Source organism: Pleurodeles waltl, chromosome 4_1 (genome assembly GCF_031143425.1).
Source record: "Pleurodeles waltl isolate 20211129_DDA chromosome 4_1, aPleWal1.hap1.20221129, whole genome shotgun sequence".
Classification (NCBI taxonomy): Eukaryota; Metazoa; Chordata; class Amphibia; order Caudata; family Salamandridae; genus Pleurodeles; species Pleurodeles waltl.
In genome coordinates this window covers 287,799,052-287,826,880 of record NC_090442.1, presented here as the reverse complement: position 1 = coordinate 287,826,880, position 27,829 = coordinate 287,799,052, and the positions used below count along the sequence as shown (strand labels likewise).

General features: G+C 43.7%; 1 protein-coding gene across 3 annotated transcripts in view; it reads right to left on the bottom strand.

Annotated features, from left to right (window-relative positions):
* Positions 1-5,850: 5,850 nt before the first annotated feature.
* The window catches only part of LGR5 (leucine rich repeat containing G protein-coupled receptor 5), a 1,160,674-nt gene continuing 1,138,695 nt past the window's right edge, over positions 5,851-27,829 (bottom strand). For 2 of the 3 annotated variants that reach the window (XM_069228341.1, XM_069228342.1), the window contains 2 exons: positions 9,999-10,082; positions 5,852-8,113 (listed from right to left, as the gene is read on the bottom strand). In XM_069228341.1, coding sequence (XP_069084442.1) covers positions 7,026-8,113; positions 9,999-10,082 — 1,172 coding nt within the window. In that variant the 3' untranslated portion in view covers positions 5,852-7,025. Of the gene's footprint in view, positions 8,114-9,998; positions 10,083-27,829 lie in introns of all 3 variants that reach the window. The other variant, XM_069228343.1, reaches the window with a different exon arrangement.

The following is a 27,829-nucleotide window of genomic DNA, read 5'->3' as shown; positions in this document are numbered from 1 at the left end:
CGCCCCACGGAGCTTGCATGGGCCTTCAGCCATCCCCTGAGGCATGGGCTTGTGCCTAGCAGACCAGGGCCGCGTGATAGGGTCAGCCCCTTGCCCCATTCGTCCCGCGCTCGCTCCTCTCTTGTCTTTGTTATCACATGGGGCCTCCCCTCCTATGTCTTGAGAGGCTGGAGCAGCCTACTCCTCGTTGCCTTCAGTCGCATTGCTGCGGGGAGTGCTATAGGCAGAAAGGGGCCCGCAAAAGTGCTGCTCTTACGCCAATCCCTGCTGCTGCTGGGAGACTTTTACTCTTGCCTTGGTTTGCTGGCCTCGCTTCTGTGCTCTCCTGTGTGGTCTCTGGGTGCCAAGGCTACTGCCGGTACTCTGCTTCAGGGCTCATCGGGTATGCTGCTGACGTCCCTCGGGCTGAGTGAGGAGGCATGAAATCCCCTCCTTATTATGTGGGTGGTGGTCATCCTGGATGCCTCTAACCACCCGCTCTGACCTCTGCCATCTTGGCTCTGTCGTCCCTGGTAGGGTCTTTAAACCCCAAAGCAGACACACTCGATTGATGTTGCCTAGCAGATCATGAATGGCAGTTATACTCAGAAGTGAGAGAGCATCTTCCAAAATGGGGAGAATCCTGGCTTGATTGTTTTGCACCACAAAGAACACGTAGTGTCTAAACTTTTGTGCATTGTGGGTTCTAAGGCAGTCCTTCCTCTGAGAGATCTACCGCCAGCATTGGGGGTTAGGTCTTTCTGCCCCTCCCTCTCCTGCCCAGAGTACTTAAGAAGATCAAGAGACAATGGGTCCACATCATCCTAGTGGTCCCAGACTGGGTAAGGAGAGTGCAGTTCTCTGAATTTGTGGCTATGAGCATAAGTACTCCAATTCAGCTGCCCCTTCAGGAGGACCTCCTGTCACAGCAAAACGGGCTAGTCTTGCATCCAGGCCTGTACAATCTACTCCTCCATGAATGGAAGTTGAGGGGTGACAGTTGATGGCTTTCACTTATCCTCCCTTAGTAGTTGGTGTCACCTTGGCGGCCAGGTATCCATCAACCAAATTGATGTAAGCAGGATGCTTGGAGAAATTTGTTGTATGGTGCTCTTCCCAAGACTTACCGCCCCTGAATGTACAGATTTTGGATGTTCTGCTTTTATGTGTGCCATTCGCCCAGCAAAGTCCTGCTGTGGCCCCAATTACAGGTTACATCTCGGCCCTTTTAGCAGTCTTACGTATACCTGACCAGTCCTCCCTCTTTAAGTCACCTGCTGTGATGTGGTTTTTGAAGGGTCTGGTTCAAATGTTCCTGCCAACTCCATTTGTCATGACATAATAGGACCTTAATTTGGTGCTCACCTACTTGATGAGCACTCCCTTTGAACCCATACACTTTTGGTATTTTTAACATCAAAACAGCATTCCTCATCCTTGTAACATCGACCAGGCAAGTGAGCAGACTTCGGGCATTATTCATGATTACCAATATACATCTTTCTTCCTCAGGCAAATTAATCCGCCATGCAAAATGGCATTTCTGCCCACAGTAGTCACGACCTTCCACATAGGGAAACTGATCAATCTGCCGGCCTTCTATGCACTGTCTCACCCCTTCAAGAAGAAAGAACAGCTTCATAGCCTGGAGTCTAAACAAGCATTTAGTTGCTATGTGAACCCAGCCCGAGACTATCGACAGGACAACCAAATAATTGTCTGCTTCTCTGGGGCTAGGAAAGGCAAAGCAGTGCAAAAGAGGACCATCTCAAGATTGATTGTACGTTGCATTGAGATCTCCTATAGGCTAGCCAAAAAGGAGTCCCCAGAATGCTTGCAATATTATTTCACCAGAGGGAAGGCTGCAACCACTGTGCTGGGGGTCAGTATGCCAGTCATGGACATTTGCTAGGCTGCCACGTAAGTGTCCTCCACACATTCCCAAAGCATCACTGTCTGAATAACCAAGTTAGTACAGAAGGATGAGTACTTCAAATGATCAGTCCTGCAGGATTTCCTGATTTGAGCCATTCCGCAGAACCACCACCTGGGTAGGAAATGCTTTGGTATCTAATCACAAGGTGTGGGATCTGTGGTTAGTAGCCTCTATCAGAAGAACATGTTACTTACCTTTGGTAATGTCTTTTCTGGTAAATATTCTGTATAACCACAGACTCCTCACCAACGCTACCTCCTCCCTGTTCTATGGAATGGATTCATTAATGAGATTCCAAATAGTCTACACACTGCCATAAACTGTCAATGGCTCCTTGTCCATCGGTGCAGACAGAGATTAGAAAGTAACAGACTTCAGTACGCTGAGGTGGTACACATATTATGGCCCTGATATGTCTGGGATGAAGCCGTCAGACACCACCTGATGGCGCACAATATAATTGCTATGAAAGGTTCCGGCTCCTGTCTGAAGCCTGAAGAAATTCACAAAGTGAGGAATCTGTAGTTAGAGTCTCTACTAGAAAAGGCATTACCGAAGGTAAGTAACTTGTTTGTTTAGTAAGCATATGCAAAGATGACCATGTGTCTGCCCAACAGACGGGAGCCACTAGAATTCCTCTGTGGGAGCAGCCATGGTTCTAGTGTAGTGGGCATGAAAGCCTTCTGGGTGATCTTTCTTAGCCAGGAACTTGCAGGACTTGATACATATGATGGCCCAGGCTACAATGGTGCATTTGGTCACTTCCTTGCCTTTCTTGGCTCCTGCAAAGCCCACGAATAGCTGGTTATACCGAAGGCCTGTTGAGTTCAGTTGATGTAGTAGGAGATAATATGTCTGAGATCCATTTACGGCAAGAAGGCAGGTCAGGTCAACAGGGCCAACATGTCCAGGTAGAGGAATGTGAAGGGTGAATAAACAAGTAGGGCCTGAACTTCTCCAACCCCATGAGCTTAAGTGATTGCTACCATCAGCACTGTCTTCAGTGTAAGAAGTTGAACAGGATACATGCACATTGGTTTGAAGGGAGAAATGTCTTAGTAGCAAGGGGGAACCATTCACAGGTTCAGCACATTTGCATGCAGAGGCTGCTCTGGCACAACGTGCCTGCATCTTCATGTTATCCAGATGGTTGCTCCAGCCCAGTGATGTGCCTGTGACCAATGAAGCTTTCCTTTGTGGAGGACTGAGCAGACAACCCATCTCTAGATCACAGAGTTCCATCCACCAGTGCAGATCCAAGCAGTTTGATTGAAATGTCTGCACCTGAACAAAGACGCTTCTTTTCTGTCGGAGCCACTGAAAGGCCTTCATCCACTACCTGCTGTATGGAACTAAGGCAATGAGGCTGAGTAGACATATGCAGTGCATGTCCAGGAGATTAGTTTGGGTCAGAAATTTTAGAATCATCTCCTGAATATCTATGATCCTCTGAGGAGGTAGAAAGGGCTTTATAAGCGTTGTGTCCAGCACCGCACCTATGAAGGTCAACCAGAGAGGTTTAAACTTATGGCATTTTGTAAGTCAGACATAGTAATAGTGTTGCAGTCAGGGGTGAATACCTCCTCCATCTATGCCAACTTCTAGATCCTGGGAAGAAAATACTCCTCACAGCAAGTTCAGAACTTTTCTTTCTCAAAGTGCATTATTTCAGCCAACCTTCAGGGTGATGCTGATTGCAACTCCAAGTGCTACATCAAAATCAGCTAACGGGGAGCAGCAGTGTGGATATTGTTGGGCGTCAGGGTATGACACTGTGGTCTATAGTCTTTATCTTGGTGCTAAGACTGGAGGATGTGGAAGTGTCATAGTTTGACTCTTGCTCTAGGCAAGACTGCTGGTTTAGGGCTGGCAGCACTTTTGTTTGTAGGTGACTAGGCCAATCCTACAACAAGTCACAACTGTCAGCCCAACCCTCCTGGCTCACAAGCAGTACCTCACCAAACATTCAAACAGTAAAAGTTTATGGCAGCCTTTAAACGTGGACTCAAGCATGTGACATCTCAGGAAGTTCGTGGATAAATGGAGATTGCCCTTTTCTCACATGAGCAACATGTCTCGTTCACATACAGGCAATGAAAGAGATGCAGTGAAGTTTTCAATAGGTTTTCTTAATTAACAAGATTGCAATCTACTGTAAAATCCATGGGATGCAATGATTAGGATAATGAACAATGCAAGAAGCAGAATTGTAAAAACGACAGTCATGAATACAAAGACCCCCACCATCTTGCAATAACATGTAATATGAAATAGATGTGAAATAGGCCCTACTACCCTAGCATGATGAACCTAATCTCTAACATAAAGAGAGCGAGGTGTGTTAAACCTAATCTGCCAGTACCAAGTCCATTAGAAGAGCCCCCAAACCTCTTTACCTTGGAATGAGGTCTCTAGATCTGACTCAGTGGGGACACGAAGACTGGGTCAGCATCAAAGCGACGTGTAGCATAGCTTTGATGGCATCTGGTAGGAATCCCTCCGATTATCTCGTCTTTGTGAGATGTATTTATAAAGATCTTGTAGGACCCCTGATGCAGGTATATTCCCAAACAATAGAAAAGAAGGCATACTGGGGTGGCAATTATCTAAACAATTCCCTGAAGAGGTACATTATGTTACTGTCACACAAAAGTTGGAAAGTACATGATGTAAATACCTACGTATCTTATTTATCTTTGACGCCGATACTGACGCCTTTACAGAGTGGCACTGATAACGTGAAGCCAAAACATCTTCCTAACAATAAACATGGCAGCCATCTTGAAATAAATAAATGTGCTAAAACAGAGAAGACTAAGGCCCGTATTTATACTTTTTTTAGCGCCGCATTTGCGCCGCTTTTTGGCGGAAAACGGCGCAAACCTACAAAATACAATGGTATTTTGCAAGTTTGCGCCGTTTTTGCGTCAAAAAACGACGCAAATGCGGCGCTAAAAAAGTATAAATACGGGCCTAAGTAGGTTAAAAGTCACTAGGTGACGGGGCACAGGCCTGCAAGTCTGACGGCTAAGCTAAACTCCTGATTCCCATTAAAACTGAATAAGATCCACAACAGAAACTTGGATTCGGGTGTCATCAGGGTTGGAGGCACTGGAGTCGCCAATCCCAAAGAAGATGGTCCATCTTTGGGGGGGATGCCCAGTGTGTACTGGAACTATCCAAAAGGTATACAATGTGGCTGGATGGAAGGCCTCAACCTCTGCAGGTTTGGCTGATAAAGCAGGGATTTCTGGTTGGATCTTTTGAGCTTTGGAATTGGATATTGAAAATTTTCCTTCCCATGTCGATTTTGTGTTCCTTGTGGGAGGGCGTCTTTGGAGATCATTTCCTATCAGGAGACTTACCTGTAGGGAAACTGGTACACTTTGGTGTATTCCTGCACGCCTAGACCAAACATACCCTGGTTGCTTGCGCCCCAGTGGAATTCAGGTACACCAGGTAACACAAGCCATATGGTGTAGTCATGATAGGGGCTAAAACACCACATGCAGATGGCTCGTGACTCTGTAGAAACATTTGCTTGTGACACTTATGACAGGGTTCGAAACCTGAAGACATTAGTACTAGCTACTGTTGAACCTCAGGAAATGTTGTCTGTGAAACACAGAGAAAAACTCAAGACACACATTAATGAGGTTGGCGCCTATAATAAGCCTGTATTGTCATGTTTGGTAGACAGAGTCGTGGCTGAAGCTCATTGGACAGTTACTGCTGCAGAAGAAAATCCTCGGACTAGTCTGACACCTGGGAGAATATCCTTAAGTTGAGGAATCTTCAAGAATGTGTTTCCATTATTTAGCCCTTTGTTCCATGGCCCCTTCAGGAGTGGATGCTCTCTAAAATATATACTGTGTGCACGTAGGCATACAGAAACAAGTCCTAATTTGACAATAATTGCTTCAATACAACTAATTAATATTTTGTTGCAAATTTTATTACAAATTACACAATTTTCGTGAACCCATGGAAAGGAAAGTACACAATCTATTTACAGTTAATTCACATTTAAATACACCATATATACATAGATGGGATTTAGTAAACGGTTGAACAGAAAATCCAAAACAGAGGAAATATCTTTTCGATACTATACATAGTATCTTTATTTTTATGTTAATGAATCTTTTGTAGTAATAAATACAAGTCCTATATTTACATATCTTATAAAAAAAACCTAAAAAAACAACTGTCTTTTGTGTCCACTCCGAGTCATAACATCAAGGCAAATCATGTCAAACAACTTTACACAAATAAACACACATAGCCCTTTTGGTGCTCGTAATTTCAGATCAGGCTTCCAATGATAGTTCTCTCCCGTAATACTTAGTTCGCCAAACGCCATCTACTTAATCTGGTTATTTTTTTAAACAACCTCTTCTGTAGAGAAAAATCTCAGCACACTAAAATCATGCAAAACCCCCTGGATGCACCACACATATATGATGCGGTCACTTTCAAGACTTCTGCTCAAGAGGCAACTAGCTGTTCTGCTTCAAAAGTCTAGCGAGATGGATTCCCAAAAACCGCAGAGCGACGCTTCCTTGGCACGAGATGTGCCCATCTTTTTCTCTCGGGCACAGGTAAATCAAAAGCCAGGTGTGCTGTCTTTAGCTATGAAAACAGTCAATATTTTAGAGTGATATTTTCTAAAAAGTACATCCTTTGGTGATCATTGTTGCTTCAAGAAGAGGGCTTATCCACGTTCGAATTGTGTAAAGCTTAATCAGGTAGGTTTAGAGAGAGTGGAATTATGGATTACAAACAGCAGGTATAATTTTCGCACTAGCTCTTGGGGATCTAGAACTGAAAGCCAACTGCTGCTGTATTACCTTGTTATCATCTCATTTTATGATCATATCAGCTCCATGCTCATCCTAAAGGAGCGTGTCAGGATAGTGGATTTAAGCGCCAGCTGTTAACTGTCCTGCCCCATTCGTACTAGAATTAGTTTAAGTAAAGAGGCATTCAAACAGGCGCTTTAATATATATATATATATGTGCTGTAGAATTGCGCTGTAAGCCTTCTGGTGAAATACCGTCCCCATTTTTTGTCCATTTTGTAAACCTAGAAGGGGTGCCATCAGCGATCCTAGCGGCAGGGAACGGGGGACATCTCTGAAAGTTTAGAGTTTTCAGTCATTTGATAGGAAGACATTTTTGATAAACTAACTGTCAGGTCATATGATAAGTTTCCGCTTGAAAAGGTTATCAGTGCTTGGGTTGAGTCACAAGACTGTTTTTCAGCATATTCGGAGTTGACTGAAATTAAGCTTCTCTGGTTTGATGTTTTCCACAGCTGAGTTTTATTTCGTAAACTTTCAAGGTCTTCTTTAAAATGTGGATTGAACAGTATGTAATGAAGTGGGTTGAGGCATGCTGGCAGAGGTACTGCCACTAAAAGTACTGACTTAACGACTTCAGGGCTGATAAATGTAAGATTCAGTAAGGAGCACACTGATAAAAAGGCGACAGGGCAATACTGAATGCAATTTGCAAATAGAAGGAAACCTATGTGTTTAACCATAGAACAGTCCCAGGCATTTTCCAAATCCCCTTTTTCCAAACTACAGTACAGTTTTGTGTAGCTGACTGTCATCAAAAGAAAGCAAAGCGAGTTCAACAAGACCAAAGCAACTATGAGACTCATGGCAGAGTGGTCCCCAAAAGGCAAGGGTAAACAAAGCGGGGAAATAGCATATTGACTGAAAGTAAGAGGTGGAACTAATGCAATTCCTAGAGCCAAAATAAAGCAAGCCAAAATTGACAATTTCACACAGACTAAAGTTGATTTTGTTTCCAATTTGGCAGCACATTTTACAGAATATCCACGTTCGAGAGCTGCCACTGTAAGCAGGAAGACAGATGCCTCTGAAGCAAAAATGGAAATAAACCCTGTAATCTGGCAGCCAACCCCACTCTCCCACCATGCACCATAAAGAGCGAAGCTGCCAAAGGTTAGCACGTCCAAACATGCCAGAACCCCACTGGACAGGCCCATAAGTAAATTTACACTTGCTATCACTCCAATCAGTAACTTAATTGAAGATCCATAGACAAATGAATTGAAAACTGTGGAAATAACAAGTGCATTGCAAACGACGGCCAATATCACTACGGTCCAAACCCCGATTCTGAGGAACCAGCTCCCAAAGAGAAATTTGCATGGTTTGAAGGGTCCTGTGAAAGAAAACACAGTCGATCAGTTCCTTTTAATGGATGCATTGAATTAAACAATAGTCACTACTTCGTTATTCTGAGGTTAAGGTGAATATTCAGTTCTTAGAGTTGGCTACCTAGATGTTTTAATTCTGCATTGCGCTGTGGTGGTGTGAATGTTCTTTGTGATATACCTGTCTTTTTAGTTATAATGGATGCTCACTATCTCCTGTTCTAATCTTACTGTGATTGCATCATTTCATTGGGAAGATCTAATTGCAAACATGTTTTCCAAATAATCTTAAACTGTTGGCCGAATTCTGTGCAGTACAAACGAGCAGGGGGATAGGGCCAGATGTAGCAAGCGTTTTGCATGGTGCAAACAGCGAATTTCACGTCATGCAAAATGCACATCGCAATGCTCATTCCCATTTTGCAAAAATGGGAATGCGACTCGCAAATAGGAAGGGGTGCTCCCCTTCCTAATTGCGATTCGCATTGCAATCTAGAATTGCTTTGTGACAGCGAACGCGGTCGCAAAGCAATTCCCAGTTAGCACCCATTTCAAATGGGTGCTAACCCATTCGCAAAAGGGAAGGGGTCCCCATGGGACCCATTCCCCTTTGTGAATGGCCCTGAAAACATTTTTTCAGAGCAGGCAGAGGTCCTATGGACCACTGCCTGCTCTGAAAAAATGAAACACAAACGCTTAGGCCCGTATTTATACTTTTTTTGCGCCACATTTCGTCGTTTTTTGACGCAAAAACACCGCAAACTTGCAAAATACCATTGTATTTTGTAGGTTTGCGCCGTTTTGCGTCAAAAAGCGGCGCAAATGCGGCGCTAAAAAAAGTATAAATACGGGCCTTAATTTTTTCGTCTGTGTTGCAACTCGTTTTCCTTTAAGGAAAACGGGCTGCAATACAACAAAAAAACTGCTTTATTAAAAAGAAGTCACAGACATGGTGGTCTGCTGTCTCCAGCAGGCCACCATCCCTGTGAGTGCTGCGAATCGGAAAGGGGTTGCAAATTGCAACCCACCGCATTAATATTAATGAGGTGGGTCTTTGCGACCCCCTTCCGATTCGCCGATGGTGTCAGGGACACCATCCAGCATCCGATTTTGCGACTCTCAAATTGCGAGTCGCCCAGTTGCAAAATCGGATTTTCCTACATCTAGCCCATATTTCTTTATTTAGATTTTTGATATAGCACTGTTTAACCTCATGGACTGCCACAGGCTTTAGGTGTACACTTCAGGTTGCAATGCATAAAGTAGACGTTAATTTTTTAAGGATTAAAAAAAGACATTTTAGCATCAGATGTACATACCAGGGTTAGAGTGTAGATCGTATTGTACAAAATCTAATCTGAAACGTACAAACTATATATTATAAAAACTAGTAAAATACAATATCAATAATTTGTTTGGAAAACAACAGTAACCTATTTGCTGTGTGAATGGGGGGGGGGGGGTCTGTTCACGATTCACTGAGAACATTTGAGACCTCCCAGTTATACACACAAATAAAAATAACAATGGATATTATCTCAGTCTATGACGACCCAGTATGGTGGGAAAGCACACTGGCTACTTCGCCTTAGTCATGCGGGCTGGGGTCCTTTGCGTCTGATGTCTCAGGGTTTGTTCTACTATGACTTTAAAAAGCTGAGTCAAGTATAACCCCTTCAGTGCTTGACACTCAGTCGTAGTGGTGGCAAAGACACTGTCTAGAAGTTGTGAAAAAACAACTTGAACTCAGTTAAAAATAATGCCACAAAAAGCTGCTTATAATCCAACATGTCCCCTTGATATGCCATTCTAGACGCTAGTGGTTCAGCAAAACTAGACATGCATTGAGATTGAGGATGTTTGTACAGGCCTGGATCAATGTATAAAGTTTACCTGGCGGTGGTGAACACTGGACAGAATGATGTAGTTTCAGCTCTTCATCAAAGTCAACAAGAAAATCCTCAAAGTCACGTTCATCTACATTGAAAAAGAAACTGCAGGTGAAAATTTCTTTCATTTATAGGTCTCTGTTTATTATTTGAGCTTTCATTAGGTTGTAATGATAACAAAATATACCTTTATTTCAACCTTACAGTGTTGCTGTCTGTTGATATATCATTATGGAAGTATGAATGGCATTCAGCATGCAGCCAACAAACAGATGTTAGATCAGTTACCAACAAAGAAACAATTCTCAAACACATGAAGTGTTGCCAAATTACGTTGTCACCATCACCACACTCAACACTTGTTTCTTATAAAACACTGAGCAAACCCACAATGTTCCCTTCACGCAAAGGCAGAGCTACACGTTTGGAAGGTGGAAAGTGCATGCATTGCGCCACTTTGTAATTATGGCATGGCAATTTTGGCCTTCTAAATTAGCATAAAAAGAAAATGACACTAATGTGGCATTAGAATGGCTCTGGGGGCTCTTAAATATGCGCCTTAGTGTCATCCAACTTGAGCGGAAACCCACAAATATAGCTGAAATATTTATTTCAGTATCTTCCTGTCCCCAATTTCTTCCACAACGAGTATTGTTTTCCACCATCCGCCAGGGTCCATAACAAATTTAGGTCTTCTTGTTGTGAGTACGTTACCTCCTGGCACTGCAGGCCACTATCTTACAGCAAGTCTTGCTCCCTCTATTTCACATAGATAATCTCAAGGCATATGCGTTAAGCTGATGACAAGCTTCACTTACAGGGTAATTTAGACATTGGTGGGTATCTTGCGGCCTTCCAAGCCTACAGAGACTATGTCCCCCCTTAACCTGTTGTAGCCACAGTAAAGAATCACTGCCTCCTAGGCAGGGGAATCTCTAACGTCTTCATTGCAAGTGCAGATGTGGGGGTTGCAGTGAAGATGTGAACTCTGGCGAGTGTGCACGTTTGTTGCCCTTACTTCGCAAAGTATGTTGTGGGTATTATTATTAATCATTTTATTTACATTGTCCGTCCATTGAAAAATATCAAATATACCTGTTAAACAGAAGTGCTTTCCTACAGGTTTGATTTCAGCGCTTTTGTCTTAGTACTTTTTAACTGGTGACCACATAAACACACTGATTTCAATACTGGCATGGTTAAACCAGTTTTATGTAACATTACTCAGATGGGTGGGCTTCATTAATGTTTTTACTATATATATATATATATATATATATATATATATATATATATATATATATATATATTGAGTTTTAAATAAGGTGTTTACATAAATTTTATAATAACGTAGAGGCAGTAAACTGTTTGTTTGGCAGCAGGAAGTTTTATTGAAGTACACACCACAAACCACCCCAAAGCGCAAAAGTCCACAGTCAGCCACCAACTGCTCAAACCTTCCAGTACAGTTTCAAACCCTAACATTCCATAGAACACCAGCCACACAAGTCTTCCATAGAGTGAGCAGACTCATGTAGAAAAGAATACTACATGGCTCTTTTCTTTCACAAAAGCGAAATATTTAACCAACCAAACAACAGAACTGACCCTATATAATTATACACCTATAAAAACCTAAAACATAAATAAAAACAAAGAACAAAAGCATTAATGATGTATACATCCTGAAAATAAAGGCATGCATGTTAACCTTGAACAATAAAATGTGCTTTCTCTTTAATAATGAAGAATTTACCTGAACCTGACAGGCAACCTTCTCTGTCAAACACTCTTCTGCGCAAACTGAGAACTGAATGCTTCTCTGTTATAATTGGAAAACCTGACCTTCTGATCAGGCCCATTTTTTATGGTGATGTAGCAGACATTTTTATACAGTCCCTCATGTCAAAGTGATAATCTATACATGACATTTTATGCATTATGTTGATCAAAGGATTAATAGTTTGATTGTAACGTGACACACTTAGAAGCCATGTAAATATTGAGATTAAATTTCATGTTTAAAGAATTAATCTGTCATTATGTTATGTTATAGAGCTTAAACTAATAGTTTGCATTAAAGTGATTTTAGATTTTTGATGAAGAGTATTTTAAATTTGTATGCAAAAATAGAGAAATGCACTTCTGCGCCACACTAATGGAAACGTATTAACAGTTATTTTGTTTTAAATTTACTGTAACAGGAAAGCTAATGAAAATGTATTAATGTTGTTTTTATAGTTTGTGCAATAAAATGTGTATTATTTGAATGATTAGTGTTCTGTTTAATTCATCTGCCTTAGCCAAAGTGAAGCCCACTAGGCTCTGTGTTTGTGACTGTGCAGAAAATGTCAAGTCATTTTGCTAATGTGTACCTTTTTTCTAGAATTCGTTCCCATGAGAAGGCTAGCTTAATGCCTATTGTTTTACACAGTTAGTTTAGGAAGTCGTCCTTGAGGATCGAACATTCAGGACTGTGGACTGACAAATTATATCATTGTTACAATCTTGCATGGAAGAGTTCAGATGACAAACCTGGGAAATCATACCAATGTTTCAAGTTGGAGTTGCATGATCAATTTTTATTGGTTGTTACCCCTTTAATGTCAGGTGGACTGCTGAACTGACGAATCCTCTCACCCTATGAACTTTAATATATCGAAGCCCAGCTGGACATTGTTCAGAACTGAGGGAAGAATCCAGGAGATGTTGAACATGAACTTCCCATGCAGGATCCTTTTGCACCATCCCATATTGCCTACCAAAACCCTTGGACTCAGAGGTAAAATCCTCTGTGCTCTTGCCCCTTCTGAAATGCATTGCTGAGACTTCGAGATTTTTCCTAACTTAAAGAAGAAGACTTTTGACAGAGCTTCCCCTTTTTACTTACTTTTAGCCCATCTTAGTTAACGACCTGTTGTCAGAGATTTCCTTTTTCCAAATTATTTTTGCCCTTTTTGTTCTTTTTGTCTTTTGGCCGCATGTGCTCTGTCCAGCACATGTTATTTCCTGATTGGCTTATCAATAGGGTTTGTCTCTGTCTAACCTTGCTGAACCTTGATGATTTGAATTTCCGTAATGCTAATTAAAACTGGGCAATGTTTGTTTTTTATTCATCATATAATTCTGCTGATGTTCTGTATTGTATTTGTTGAATGCCTAGTTCTCTTAATGTTAGTTTGCCTGAACATATTTTTTCCCCTTGTGCAACTCTTGGTGATACTGTATCTTTATAACTTTGTTTTGAAAATTGTCTACACAACTTTGAGCTTAAGTTCATAATAAACTCCCTTAACTTTCTTCCCGACTGGAGTTTTCCTTAATGGCCACATTGGTCATACTGTGTAATTGAATTGGCTTGTACTGAAATCTGTTGCTTAACTTTCCACACGTTATGCTGGGTCCAAAGATCCATTGACCTCGTCGGCACTGATTTCTGTGAAGCAATGGTGAGGTGCCATCTTCTAGCATGATGTTTTGATAGTGGTTATAGCCAGATGGGAAGCACCATCCTTTAGCATGACACTCTGAGAATAGTTAAATCCAGAACTATCCTTAACCCCTTAGCTGCTGGGCCTTTTCCCCCCCAGTGCTGAGCCCTTTTTTGGCTATTTGGGGTAGTTCGCGCTTAGGGCTTCATAACTTTTTGTCCACATAAGCTAACCATGCCAAATTTGCGTCCTTTTTTTCCAACATCCTAGGGATTCTAATGGTACCCAGAGTTTGTGGTTTACCCTGGAGGAGACCAAGAAAATAGCCAAAATACAGTGAAAATTTTGTTTTTTCCAAAAAAATGGGAAAAAAGGGCTGCCGAAGAAGGCTTGTGGTTTTTCCCCTGAAAATGCCATCAACCAAGGGTTTCTGGTGCTGAAATCACTATCTTCCCACCTTTCAGGAACGGGCAGACTTGAATCAGAAAACCGAATTTTTCAACACAAATTTGGCATTTTACTGGGACATACCCCATTTCTACTATATTTGGTGCTTTCAGCCTCCTTCCAGTTAGTGACAGGAATGGGTGTGAAACCAATGCTGGATCCCGGAATGCTAAACATTTCTGAAAACTAGACAAAATTCTGAATTCAGCAAGGGGTCATTTGTGTAGATCCTACAAGGTTTTCCTACAGAAAATAACAGCTGAAATAAAAAAATATTGAAATTGAGCTGAAAACAACAGCCATTTTTCTTTATGTTTTACTCTGTAACTTTTTCCTGCGATGTCAGATTTCTGAAAGCAATATACTGTTTTGTCTGCTGGACTCTTCTGGTTGCGGGGATATAAAGGGCTTGTAGGTTCATCAAGAACCCTAGGTACCCAGAGCCAATAAATAAGCTGCACCCTGCAGTTGGTTTTCATTCTATACTGGGTATACAGCAATTCATTTGCTGAAATATGAAATGCCCCAAAACAGAACGTGGACACATCACATTTTTTCATAGAAAACAGTGCCTACCTGTGGATTTTGGCCTCTAGCTCAGCCGGCACCTGGGGAAACCTAGCAAACCAGCACATTTTTGTAAACTAGAAACCCAGGGGAATCCAAGATGAGGTGACTTGTGGGGCTCGGACCAGGTTCTGTTACCCAGAATCCTTTGCAAACCTCAAAATGTGGCTAAAATACCACGTTTTCCACACATTTCGGTGACAGAAAGTTCTGGAATCTGAGAGGAGCCACAAATTTCCTTCCACCCGGCGTTCCCCCAAGTCTCCCGATAAAAATGATACCTCACTTGTGTGGGTAGGCCTAGCGCCCGCGACAGGAAACGCCCCAAAGCGCAACGTGGACACATCAAAATTTTTGGAAGAAAACAGAGGTGTTTTTTGAGAAGTGCCTACCTGTAGATTTTGGCCTGTAGCTCAGCCGGCACCTAGGGAAACCTACCAAACCTGTGCATTTCTGAAAACTAGAGACCTAGGGCAATCCAAGGAGGGGTGACTCGCGGGGCTCGGACCAGGTTCTGTTACCCAGAATCCTTTGCAAACCTCAAAAAGTGGCTAAAAAAACAAGTTTTCCTCAGATTTCGGTGACAGAAAGTTCTGGAATCTGAGAGGAGCCACAAATTTCCTTCCACCCGGCGTTCCCCCAAGTCTCCTGATAAAAATGATACCTCACTTGTGTGGGTAGGCCTAGCGCCCGCGACAGGAAACGCCCCAAAGCGCAACGTGGACACATCAAAATTTTTGGAAGAAAACAGAGGTGTTTTTTGAGAAGTGCCTACCTGTAGATTTTGGCCTCTAGCTCAGCCGGCACCTAGGGAAACCTACCAAACCTGTGCATTTCTGAAAACTAGAGACCTAGGGCAATACAAGGAGGGGTGACTCGCGGGGCTCGGACCAGGTTCTGTTACCCACAATCCTTTGCAAACCTTAAAAAGTGGCTAAAAAAACAAGTTTTCCTCACATTTCGGTGACAGAAAGTTCTGGAATCTGAGAGGAGCCACAAATTTCCTTCCACCCGGCGTTCCCCTAAGTCTCCCGATAAAAATGATACCTCACTTGTGTGGGTAGGCCTAGCGCCCGCGACAGGAAATGCCCCAAAACAGAACGTGGACACATCACATTTTTTCATAGAAAACAGTGCCTACCTGTGGATTTTGGCCTCTAGCTCAGCCGGCACCTGGGGAAACCTAGCAAACCAGCACATTTTTGTAAACTAGAAACCCAGGGGAATCCAAGATGAGGTGACTTGTGGGGCTCGGACCAGGTTCTGTTACCCAGAATCCTTTGCAAACCTCAAAATGTGGCTAAAATACCACGTTTTCCACACATTTCGGTGACAGAAAGTTCTGGAATCTGAGGGGAGCCACAAATTTCCTTCCACCCAGCGTTCCCCCAAGTCTCCCGATAAATATGATACCTCACTTGTGTGGTTAGGCCTGGTGCCTGCGACAGGAATAGATCACACAACGGTCAATGTTGGTCCTTACGTGAGGCAGCTGTTGACCCTGGGGTGATCCATTCCTGACACAGGCACTAGGTGTAGGCACTCAAGTGGGGTAGTGTTTTTATCAGGACAGGTGAGGAGTCACTGGGTGGTAGGAATGTTGTGGATCCCAGCATATTCCTGTAGTTTGTGTGACAGAAATGCGAGAAAAATAGAGTTTTTTCTCAACATTTCAGCTTTGCAGGGTATTCTGGGTAAGAAAACTTTGGGGAATCCACACAAGTCACACCTCTGTGGACTCCCCCGAATGTCTAGTTTCCAGAAATGTTTGGGTTTAGTGTGTTTCTCTATATGGCCGCCGAATCCAGGACCAAAAACACAGGTGCCTGCCTTACAAAACCAGTTTGTTTTGCCATAGACAATTTTGATGTCTCCACAATATGATTTGGGTGGTGGAATTTGGGGCTGAACTAAATTGGTGAGCTCCCAAGAGAGCACTCTCTCTCTGCTTGCCGCCGCATTCACCTGCTCTCTGGGTTGGCCTAACCCACTATTACCCAGTTGCACGAACAGCTTGCGAAGGGACAGCAGGACTGTCCTCATCACCTCCCTCATAATGTACTGGAAGAGGAGTTTTCGAATGGGACTCCTCTGACTGAAAAATCACTCCCAGAGTCTGCGCCATTGTCCTATCCCTCAGATGCTGTCTCAGTATCTGATGTCTCAGTCTCTGATCCTATGTCAGAGCGGTCCTCTATAACCCGAGTGCAGGCAGCAGTCATCCATCAAGATGCCATCTCTGCTATTGGCTAAACTGTTGCTCTAAAACACTAGCCTACGTAGACAGTCACAAAATCGATGGTGTGTGTGAGATACGTGCAACAGTAGAGGCCACCTTACCTGCGCTTCTTCCCTCAATCAGCACGTACTTTCAAGACACTCAAAAAACACCTTGTCACATACCATTCGTCACAGTCTTTAGCACCTCCTGCGCCCAGTCCAACAATCATTATTGGTGCTCCCACTCCCTCCTCCTCGGATTCCCTCATTACCACCCAGCAAAAGTGCCCTTCATCTCTCCATAGACTTTACTAATGTACTCAGCTATTTACATAAAATACAGATGTGCTCTTTGCAGTAGGCATATAAACCTTCTGCGCTTCTTTATGGCACTAAAACTGCCACTAGACAAGTCGGACCCTTTTCCCCCCAGGGAAACCACACACATATTGACAAAAGTGATGTATATATGACAGCCAACCACCTGAAACTCAACTCAAGCAAAACCGAAATAATCCTCTTTGGCCCTCACCAAAAAAACCTGGGACCCCCCATGGTGGCCCACCACGCAAGGCCCTGCACCCACCCCCGCCAACTACGCACGCAACCTCAGCATCATCCTAGACTCCTCCCTCTCTATGACCCAACAAATCAACGCTCTTACCTCCTCATGCTTCAACAAACTCCGTATACTGAAAAACATTAAAATGGATCCCCACAGAGACCAGAAAAACTGTCACTCACGCACTCATCAGCAGCAGGCTTGATTACAGAAACGCCCTCTACGCCGGCACCACTCTAAAACTCAAGTGCAAACTACACGCATCCAGAACTCAGCAGCACGACTCATCCTCGACCTCCACCGACACGAACACATCTCTCCACACCTCAAATCCCTCCACTGGCTCCCCATTGACAAAAGGATCACCTTCAAGATCCTCATCCTCACACACAAATCACTCCACAACACAGGCCCTGCCTACCTCAACGAGAGTCACCTTCCACACCCCCACACGAAACGTCCGTTCAGCTGACCTCTCTCTCGCCTCTGACCCCCGCATCAAACACACCACCACCGGGGGCAGATCCTTCTCCTACATTGCACCCAAAACATGGAACGCACTCACAACCCACATTCGCAAGACCCAAAACCTACTTCTTTTCAGGAAGGGCCTCAAAACCTGGCTTTTTGAACAGTGAACCTCCTAGCCCCTTTCCCTCCCCCCCGTCCCCCCCCAGCGCCTTGAGACCCTCACAGGTGAGTAGCGCGCTTTATAAATCTCTTTGATACAGATCTACCAATATATATATATATATAAATATATATCTACATAGATATATCTATAGATATATCCATGTACCTAGATATATCTATCTACATAGATATATATATATAGATATATACATATATTTTTTTTTAGTTGTTGTATGGTTTCCTTGGGGGCCAAAATGGCCCCCAGGGAAACCCTACAACATCTAAAAAAAAAATTGCCACGGGCGACCCCCTGTCATTTCATTTTTTTTTTATTTGATTTATTATTATTTTTTTTTTTTAAATCCCCTGGGGGGGGGGGGGGCGCGATCGCGCCCCCCCCCCCTCCCCAGGGGGCACCTACCTTTTTATTTTTTTCGGAAAATTATCCGGGGGGGGGGGGCGGCCCGTTTTCCGGGGGGGGGGGCTGCCCCCCAAAAGTGAAATCCCTGGTGTCTAGTGGGGTTTCCTGGCCCCCGATCGCAGCTGTGCTGCGATCGGGGGCCAGGAAACCGTTTCAGAAGGCCTCATAAGAAAGGGGAGACTCTCCCCTTTCTTACGAGGCCTTCTGAAACTGTTTCTGGCCCCCGATCGCAGCACAGCTGCGATCGGGGGCCAGAAACAGTTTCAGAAGGCCTCGTAAGAAAGGGGAGAGTCTCCCCTTTCTTACGAGGCCTTTTCAAAATGTTTCCTGACCCCCCCGATCGCAGCTGTGCTGCGATCGGGGGAGCCAGGAAACCTGAAAGTGTTTCCTAGCCCCCGATCGCAGCTGTGCTGCGATCGGGGGCCAGGAAACACTTTCAGGAAGGCCTCGTAAGAAAGGGGAGACTCTCCCCTTTCTTACGAGGCCTTCCCGAACGTGAAAAAGGCCGTTTTCCCCATGAAAGCAGGAAGCGGCCGCAAGGCTGCTTCCTGCTTTCATGGGGAAAACACCTTTGCAACGTCAGCGCGCCTCGCGGCGCGCTGACGTCACAAAGGGGCGGGTGGGGGGCGGGGGGAGACACGGTAGCTTCCGTGTCTCCCGGGGGGGGAAAAAAAATCAAAAATAAATCCTCGGGTGCGACGCACCCGAGGATTTATTAATGCCCTTCCTGGTGTCGGCCACTGGTCGTGACCCGCACCAGGGAGGGTGTGTGGGCGTCGGCCAGTGGCCGACGCCCGCACCTAAGCGGTTAATTACTTTGGCAACATTCCACCAATAGTGACTGTTAACTTGAACAGCACTTACACGTATTTTATATACCATCATAGGTTCAGAAAACTTAGCTTCCACTTGCTGTACAAATGCATATTTTTTAAGCGGAAAACATCTCCCGCAGCAAAGGGTTTAACACAAACATTATTTTTTTCATCGTAGTATCATTTTGAGCTTAAATTGTGAATTCTCAGTGTTGTTCCTTACAAATGAATCGGGATCCCTCCCAGAAACGTTCTCTTTAACCACCTAGACATCCAAGCAGGTTTATATCCAGTGCCATGTTTTCTATCTCGCAACAACTCAAAAGGAGAAACATTGATGGAAGAATGTAGTGTGGTTCTATAAAACCATAAAATAGTTCTGCCAGCATTGTACACAACACACCTATGCACCTCCATCCAACAAATACACTAGCCCAAAACCTGGTTTCAGCGTTCAACTAGACCATTGATCTGAGGATGACAAAGCAAACCTTTAAGATGACTAACACCATTTACTCAATAAATTCCTCAACTTCTGATGACACAAATTGAAACCCATTGTCAGACACAAGTACTGCTTGAAACCCTGCTCTAATGAAAATGTCCTTCAACAAATCCAACACAGCCTTAGAATCTGGCTCACCAAACAAGCTGAGCTCTGTCCATCTGGATTCATAATCCACAAGTGTTAGAAATTGGGTTTCAGGTTGGCAGAGGTATGCCACAGTCTAAGTCAAATAGAGAATTTAAATTAACTTGTGCTAACCTTCTGGTAGCTTGGCACAAAGCAGGCATGCTTGACTTAAGAGGCAATAAGTAAAGTATTTGTGCAAAACAAGCACACAGTAACACAATGGACACACCACAAAGACTCCAGACAGGTTTTACAGACATAGATTATTATATTGCCAACAAAACAAAATTATAAAAATGCAAGTATTACTTTTCAAATTATTACTTTTTAAAGTCTGCATGTAAAACAGTGTTTGACGTGTTCTTCGTACTGCAATAATTATTTGTGGTCATGCTGGACCAGTGGTAAATGGCAAACTCTGATCTAGGATTCTGCCTAGTATCTCAATGAAATAATATCCTCAAGTTACTAGGAAATAGGCAGGGGGGTCTGGAATGGGCCACCCAGCCCTAAACCGAAGAAATGGCTAGAAACGCCAGTGAGGGAGTGCTGTGTATTACCCACAGACCTCTCTAATTCACAGTTCCCTCTGGCGAAGGGATCGCTGAAGTCGACAAGTCTTGGACGGTGTTGCTGCCAGTGCCGGACAGCAAGGAATGAGTTGTGGAACCCGATGTGTCTATCCTGGGGGTGGAGTCAGAGTGACAAACGTCACAGATCTGTGTCTCGGGTACGCTGATGGTCTCCTAGGCAACACATTGCTGGACCCGCACTGGGAGGCTCCATCGCAGTGTACAGAAAAGGCGGTGCTTGGCCCATATGGCCTCAGAAGGTGGCAGCAGGAACCTAATGTGAGGCTCTTATTCTGAACAAAGCAAAATAGCCCGATCTGTAATCAAGCAAGGCTCTTGTTGTTTCACAACATAAGCCTCGCAATCAGGCCTCCTCTGCTCCTCCTTTAATTCAGCTTTCGGACTCACATGTTGCAGAGTCCCATGGCAGTAGTTGGACGAGGAAGTCTTTGATGGCCCTTAGACTTCGGGAACAGGGGGCAAGCCAGCACACCCTTGGAGAGCACGGGTTCGCTGGTGGCAGAGTCCAGCTCTCCTTCCACAGAGTAAGGGAGCAGCAGGCAGACGGGCAACAAGCAGAAAAGCAGTCCTTCCAGAAAAGCAGTCCAGTTGAGTCCTTTAGGCAGCAACTCCTCTAGTAGCGCTTAGTTACAAGCACAGTTGTGTCTGATTTGTTGGGATCAGAGACCCAGTACTTATACCGAAATGTGCCTTTGAAGGGGGGGTAACTTCAAAGAAGGGTCTTTGATGTGCACAGAGATCATTTCTTCCTAGCCCTGGCTCCAGACAACCAGTAGAGTATAATTAGCCCTTTGTTTAGGGACAGGCACTTCCCTATTGAAGTGTAAGTGTCAGCTGCCCTCCACCCTTCCTGCCATGGAAGGCCCATCATAATGCAGATGAGTCCTTTGTCAGTCCAACCCTTCCTGTGTTTTGAGGCTGTCTAGAGGGAATACACAAAGTGTAGCTGTCACCTACCCCAGACACGTATTAGAGACAGGCTGCGAGGCACACAGAGAATAAAGAGCAGAGAAATGACCACTTTCTAAAAGTGGGCATCTCTAAAATAGTAATGTTAAATCCGACTTTTCTAGTAAAGATGATTTTTCCAATGATATGAAACATGTTGTAACTACTCATTTCCGATCAGGAATTACAGCTTAAAAGTATATTAGGCACTACCCAATACTGGCCTATAAGCGGAGCAGACCTCACAGTAGTGAAAAATGACTTTGAGAGTTTTTCACTACCAGGACATGTACAATCTGAAAGTAAATGTCCTGCCTTTTACTTTCATGGTACCCTGCCCAATAGGTTAACTAGGGCCTAACTCAGGGGTGACATATGTAATAAAGGGTGAGTTCAAGGCTTGGCAAAAGGTTTCAAATGCCAAGTTGAAGTGGCACTGAAACTGCACATACAGGCCCTGCAATGGCAGGCCTGAGATATGTTTACAGGGCTACTTAAGTGGGTGGCACAATCAGTGCTGCAGGCCCACAAGTAGCATTCAATTTACAGGCCAAGGTTTTATATACAGCAACACTAGGCCCAAAACATTATCCTGAGCAGCAGCATCTCTCCATTCTGCTTCAGAACATGCACATACTCTTTCAACCTCCACGGCTGCTTACAGCTCATAGACACAATTATACAACTTTCCACATCATTGTCATCCACCTCAAATTCACTTACCGGTCTTCCATCATCTTCTTTACTTATGAGGAAATATGACAAATAAAATGGTTCATGAACAGCTTGTAAAATACCTCCCAAATAGCTCTGGAATTTCTCAATTGCCCACCAACAAGCCAAGAGATCCTTCTTAATCACTGAATACACCGCATAATGTAGTTCCGCATCAAGAAGAACTCAAAGCAAACCCAATGGCTTGCTCCTCCTGTTCAGGTCTTTCGGGCAAGACTGCACAAAAACCCTGATTGCTGGCATCAACCAGCAGATAATACTGAAGAGAAGGATCATAAGGTTTAGGAGCTTCAACACTCACTAGCACTCACCAGTCAAGAGCTTCCTGACCCTTTTCATCCCACACAAAATCCACACTTTTCTTCAATGAATCAGAGATAGGTCTAACCTTAGAAGCATAATCTACAATGTAACTTGTATAGAACTCATTCATGCCAAGGAATTACTTAACTCCAAACTTAGGTGGATGTGAAGTGTCAAGAACAGCACTCACTAAATCTGGTCTAGGTTGAATGACTGCACTGGAAATAATGGCACCAAAATAGTCACCATTTTCATTAACAAAATTATGTTTCAAAGCTACTCAGTGGTTTTGAAAAATGGTAAGTGCTTTTTTCAATGTAGCATCATGTGTCTCATGATCATGGGATATGCCGTCTTGAAAAATGACAACATTCTTTACTTTTCCAAGCAAGGTAAACAGACGGCAAACTGGTTGTTTGGCAGCAGTAAGTTTTATTTAAGACGTACATGCCTCAAGATCGCACAAGCCCGTAGTCAGCCACCAACTGCCCACACCTTCCAGTACAGTTTCAAACCCTGACTTTCCATAGAGCACTAATGACACAAGCCACATGTGGAGTAGAATACTACATATTTCTTCTAACCCTGAAGATATCATAGGGAGATGATCCAATTGACGAAACACGTATTGGCTGAAAGAGGCTGAAAAAACTTCAAGAAAACTCTGAAAGACAGCACTCATTATGAAAATGGACATTTCATTTTTTATGGACTAGCACTGTATAATAAATACTGTGATAGCGTGTACAAGCTAGCTTCTTCTGTACTGTTTAGGAGCTTAATTCCACTGATATTTAAGAACTTTAATGTAACAGGTTCTTCAACAGCTCTGCACCTGTTTCCAGTATGGTATGTGTTGCTTAAAGAAATTGTATTTCAATTAATGAATGGTGAAGAAGGTGTCAACAGGAATTCCCCAAGCTACCCACTATATGTCTGTGCCATGTTGGGATTTTCTTCCTGGCCCAACAGTTCTATGACAATATCGAAACCACAAATACTGTGATATGGAAGTGTTGTGTCAAAAATATTGATCACAAAAATATCATTTTCCTATACATATAATGGCAAGTACAAAAATATTGGAAAAATATTATTTAACACTAATATAAAAAAATCGTTTTTTAATATATGTGTAGTTAAATTATTTAAAAGTTACTGTTTTAGCATATAACGTTAATATAATGTAAATTAAATATATTTAAGTAATTTCTAAAGATATATGAATATATACTCATTTGACACACACACACACATATAAGTTAATATTTATATAAACATACATCAAGTAAAAATATTTTAACATAATAATTGTAATTTATATTATAATTTTCTATTTTTATGATTTATTAACATATGTTTACATAAACATAAAAATAAATATGCAAATACATTTAAAATATTTCCAATTTAGTTATACATAAAAAGTAACAATTGATAAATATACATTTAACTAAAATATGTTAAAAACGATGTAGATTTATACCTATAAATAATATGAAATTAAGTACACAAGCACATAATATTATATATTTAAATAATATTAACAAAATTATTAAACTATAGCAATAATAAATATACTACTTCCACTGCAATATATACAACAGTAGAGAAAGCATTGGACTCAGGAGAGGTAAAATTTACTATTCCCACTCAAATCTGTGCAACAGTAGAGAAATGACTGGACACCAAAAATATAAAATGTACTATTCCCACTCCAGTGTATGCACCAGTGTGGAAATCGTTGTATTTAGAAGAAGTAAAATGTACTATTCCCACTTCAGTCGGTGCAACGGTAGGCAAAACATTGGACTCATGAAGGGGCAACATTTTCTATTCTCACTCCAACCTCTGAAACAGTAGGGTAAGCGTTGGACACCACAGGGGTAAAATTTACTATCCCCACTCCAGTATGTGCAACAGTAGGGAAAATGCTGGACTCAGGAGGGGTAAAATTTACTATTCCCACTCCAGTAACTGCAATGGTAGGGAAAACGTAGGAGTCAAGAGAGGGCAAATTTACTATTCCCACTCTAGTGTCTGCAAAACAAGGGAAACTGTTAGAACCAGGAGGGGTTAAATCTACTATTCCCACTCCAGTAAGTGCAACAGTAGGAAAAACGTTGGACTCTGGATGGGTAAAATTTACTATCCCCACTCCAATATGTGCAACAGTAGAGAAAGCGTTGGACTCAGGAGGGGTACAATTTACTATTCCCACTCCAGTGTGTGCAGCAGTAAGGAAACTGTTGGACTCAGGAGAAGTTAAATTTACTATTCCCACTCCAGCAAGTGCAACAGTAGGGAAAGCGCTGGACTCTGGAGGGGTAAAATTTACTACCTCCACTCCAATGTGTGCAACAGTAGACAAAGCGTTAGACTCAGGAGGGGTAAAGTTTACTATTTCCACTCCAGTGTGTGCAGCAGTAAGGAAACTGTTTGACTCAGGGGAAGGTAAATTTACTATTCCCATTCCAGCAAGTGCAACAGCAGGGAAAGCGTTGGACTCAGAAGGGGTAAAATTTACCATTCCTGCTACAGTGTGTGCAAGAGTTGGAAAAGCATAGGACTCAGGGGAGTTAAATTTACTATTCCTACTCCAGTGTGTGCAAGAGTTGAAAAAGCATAGGACTCGGGGGAGTAAAATTTACTATTCCTACTCCAGTGTGTGTAACAGTAGGGAAACTGTTGGACTCAATAAAAATTAGATTTAATATTCCCACTCCAGTAAGTGCATCAGTAGGTAAAGCATTGGACTCAGAAGTGGTAAAATATACTATTCTTGTCCCATTCACTGGCACAGTTTAAAGAGAATATTTCACTTCAAACAAACAACATATGTTAACAACTCTATTAAATATCCCAAAAATAAAAATTCTAATTATAAAATTGAAAGGTCTGATTACGAATTTGGAGGTCGGACCAGCAGTCAGCTTTGGTGGCGGTCGGGAGAAAACCACTAAGCTGGCAGCATCCCGACTGCCACATTACGACATTCCTGCAGTGCTGGCAGTTTGCCAGCAGTGCAATCAAGGCAGCGGCATGCTTTGGCTCTAGCAGATAGCCAGGAGCCAATGCCGGAAACACTGCTGTGCCTCCGGCAAGTTGGCCGCACTGTTTCCTTGCACCATGTTGTGCATAGCAAACTGTGCGCGCACCGACATTGAAGGCAATGGGGGGGAACATCATGGGCCCTGGCCACAATCCACAATGGCTTATTCATCCTGGAGCCCTTTTTGTGGCCCTGTACCTGCCTTTCTGCCAACCTTTTCATGGTGTTGTCCCCGCCTTCAAAAGGTCAGCTGAAAGCCAGATCATAATACACACAGCGGAGCCAAAGCCGGCACCACCACCACTGATCGCCGCTCAATCAATCAATCAGTGTTCTTATAAAGCGCGGCTAATCACCCATGAGGATCTCAAGGCGCAGGAGGTGGGGGATCAGTAGGAGTTTAGTCGAAGAGTCAGGTCTTGAGGTCCTTCTTAAATTGAGGTAGTGAGGGTGATTGCCTGAGGTGTAGCGAAGTGCATTCCAGGTCTTTGCGGCAAGGTAAGAGAAGGATCTTCCCCCAGCTGAGGTTTTGCGTATCATTGGGATTGGGGCTAGGGTCAGTTGTGTAGCGCAGAGCTGCCTTGTGGGCATGTAGAAGGTCAGGCGGTGGTTGAGGTATGCGGGTCAGATGTTGTGTAGGGCCTTATATGTGTGCACAAAGAGCTTGAAGATGATTCTTTTGTTTATGGGAAGCCAGTGAAGGTCTCTCAGGTGACCAAAGATGTGGTTGCGGCGGGGGATGTCCAAGATGAACCTGTTCTGGATTCTTTGCAGTTTCATTTGGAGTGTTTGGGTGGTGCCGGCAAAAAGAGCTTTGTCGTAGTCTAATTTGCTGTTGACAAGCATCAGGAACACTGTTCTCATGGATTCGATCAGGATCAATTTAAAAATCTTTTGGAGTAGACAGAATGTGTATAAACACGAGGATGAGACGGCTGTTCATTGAGAGCGAGGAGTCGAGGATGATGCAGAGGTTGCATGCGTGTGTGGGGGGGTTCCAAGCACTGGGAGCCACCAGGAGTCATCTCAGGTGGGGGGTGGAGCCCAGGATGAGGACCTCGGTCTTGTCAGAGTTGAGTTTCAGGCAGCTGTCCATCATCCAGACGGTGTCTGCCTCTATTCCTTTGTTTAAGTTGCTTTTTTTCAGTTTTAGGCTTGTTGGTTAGGGAGGTGATCAATTGGGTATTGTCGGTGTAGGGGACGATGTTGAGTACGTGGTTTCTGACGATGTTAGCGAGCGGGGTCATGTTGATGTTGAAGAGGGTGGGGCACAGACAGTAGTCCTGAAGAACTCCGCAGCTGATCTCTGTCAGTTGAGAGGAGAACGGTGGGAGCCTGACTCTCTGGGTTCAGCTGGTGAGGAAGTAACCAATCCACTCTAAGACTTTGCTGTGGATGCCAATAATGTGGTGTCTAGTGCAGAGGGTGTTGTGGAAGACGATGTCAAAGGCGGCAGAGACATCCAGGAGTATGAGGGCTGTGGTTTCACCTCTGTCGAGGTGAGTGCAGATGTCGTCCATTGCTGCGAGGAGTGCAGTCTCTGTGCTGTGATTGCTTCTGAAGCCTGATCGGGAGGTGTCCGAGGTATGGTTGGTTTCGATGAAATCAGTGAGTTGGGCGTTGATGATCTTCTCAATGACTTTGGCTGGGAAGTGGAATAGCGAGATAGGTCTGAAGTTCTTGAGGTCCATCGGGTCGGCAGAGGGTTTCTTCAACAGTGTGTTGATTTCTGCACGCTAACTGTATTCCAGGAAGGTGGCAGACTTGATGGAGCAGTAGATGGGGCAGCATAGTTCAGGAGCGATGGTGGCGCTGGTCCGGTTGAAGATGTGGAGGGAGCTCTGGAGTAGATGGTTTTCATGATCTTCTGGATGTCGTCAGTGGAGAGAGTGGTTCAGTTATGCAGGGTTGGCTGGAAACACGGGTAGGAGGGTCTTTAGTGGTGAAGGTGGCAGAGATGTCTAATATCTTGCGGTGGAAGAAGGTGGCAGGGTTGTCGCAGAGGTCTTGGGAGGGATGTCTGTGGAGTCCATGCATGGTTTGGTGAATTCTTTGATCACGGTGAAGAGTTCTTTGCTGTTGTGTGCGTTGGCATTGATGTGTTCCTGAAAGGCCATTTTCCTTGTGATTCTGATGAGGTGGTGGTATGTGGTGATTGCTGTTTTGAAGGCTGCGGGGTCAGCCAGGGTGTCGCTGCTCCGCCATCTTTTCTCGAGCTTCCTGCAGGTGTGCTTGGCTCTTGGAGGGCTAGGGTAAACCAGCTGGTTTTCGTGCCGGGTTGATTGTTCCAGGGTTTCTTGAGGGAGGCCAGAATGTTAGTGCAGTTGGAGATCCATTGGTGGAGGTTGTATGCTGATGAGTTGGTGTGGTGTCATTGCTGGCGGAGAAGATTGAGTCGAGCACATGTCCTGCTGTGGGGGTCGGTCGAAGTGACTAGTTGTTTGAGTCTCAGGGTGATGATGTTCTTCAGTAAG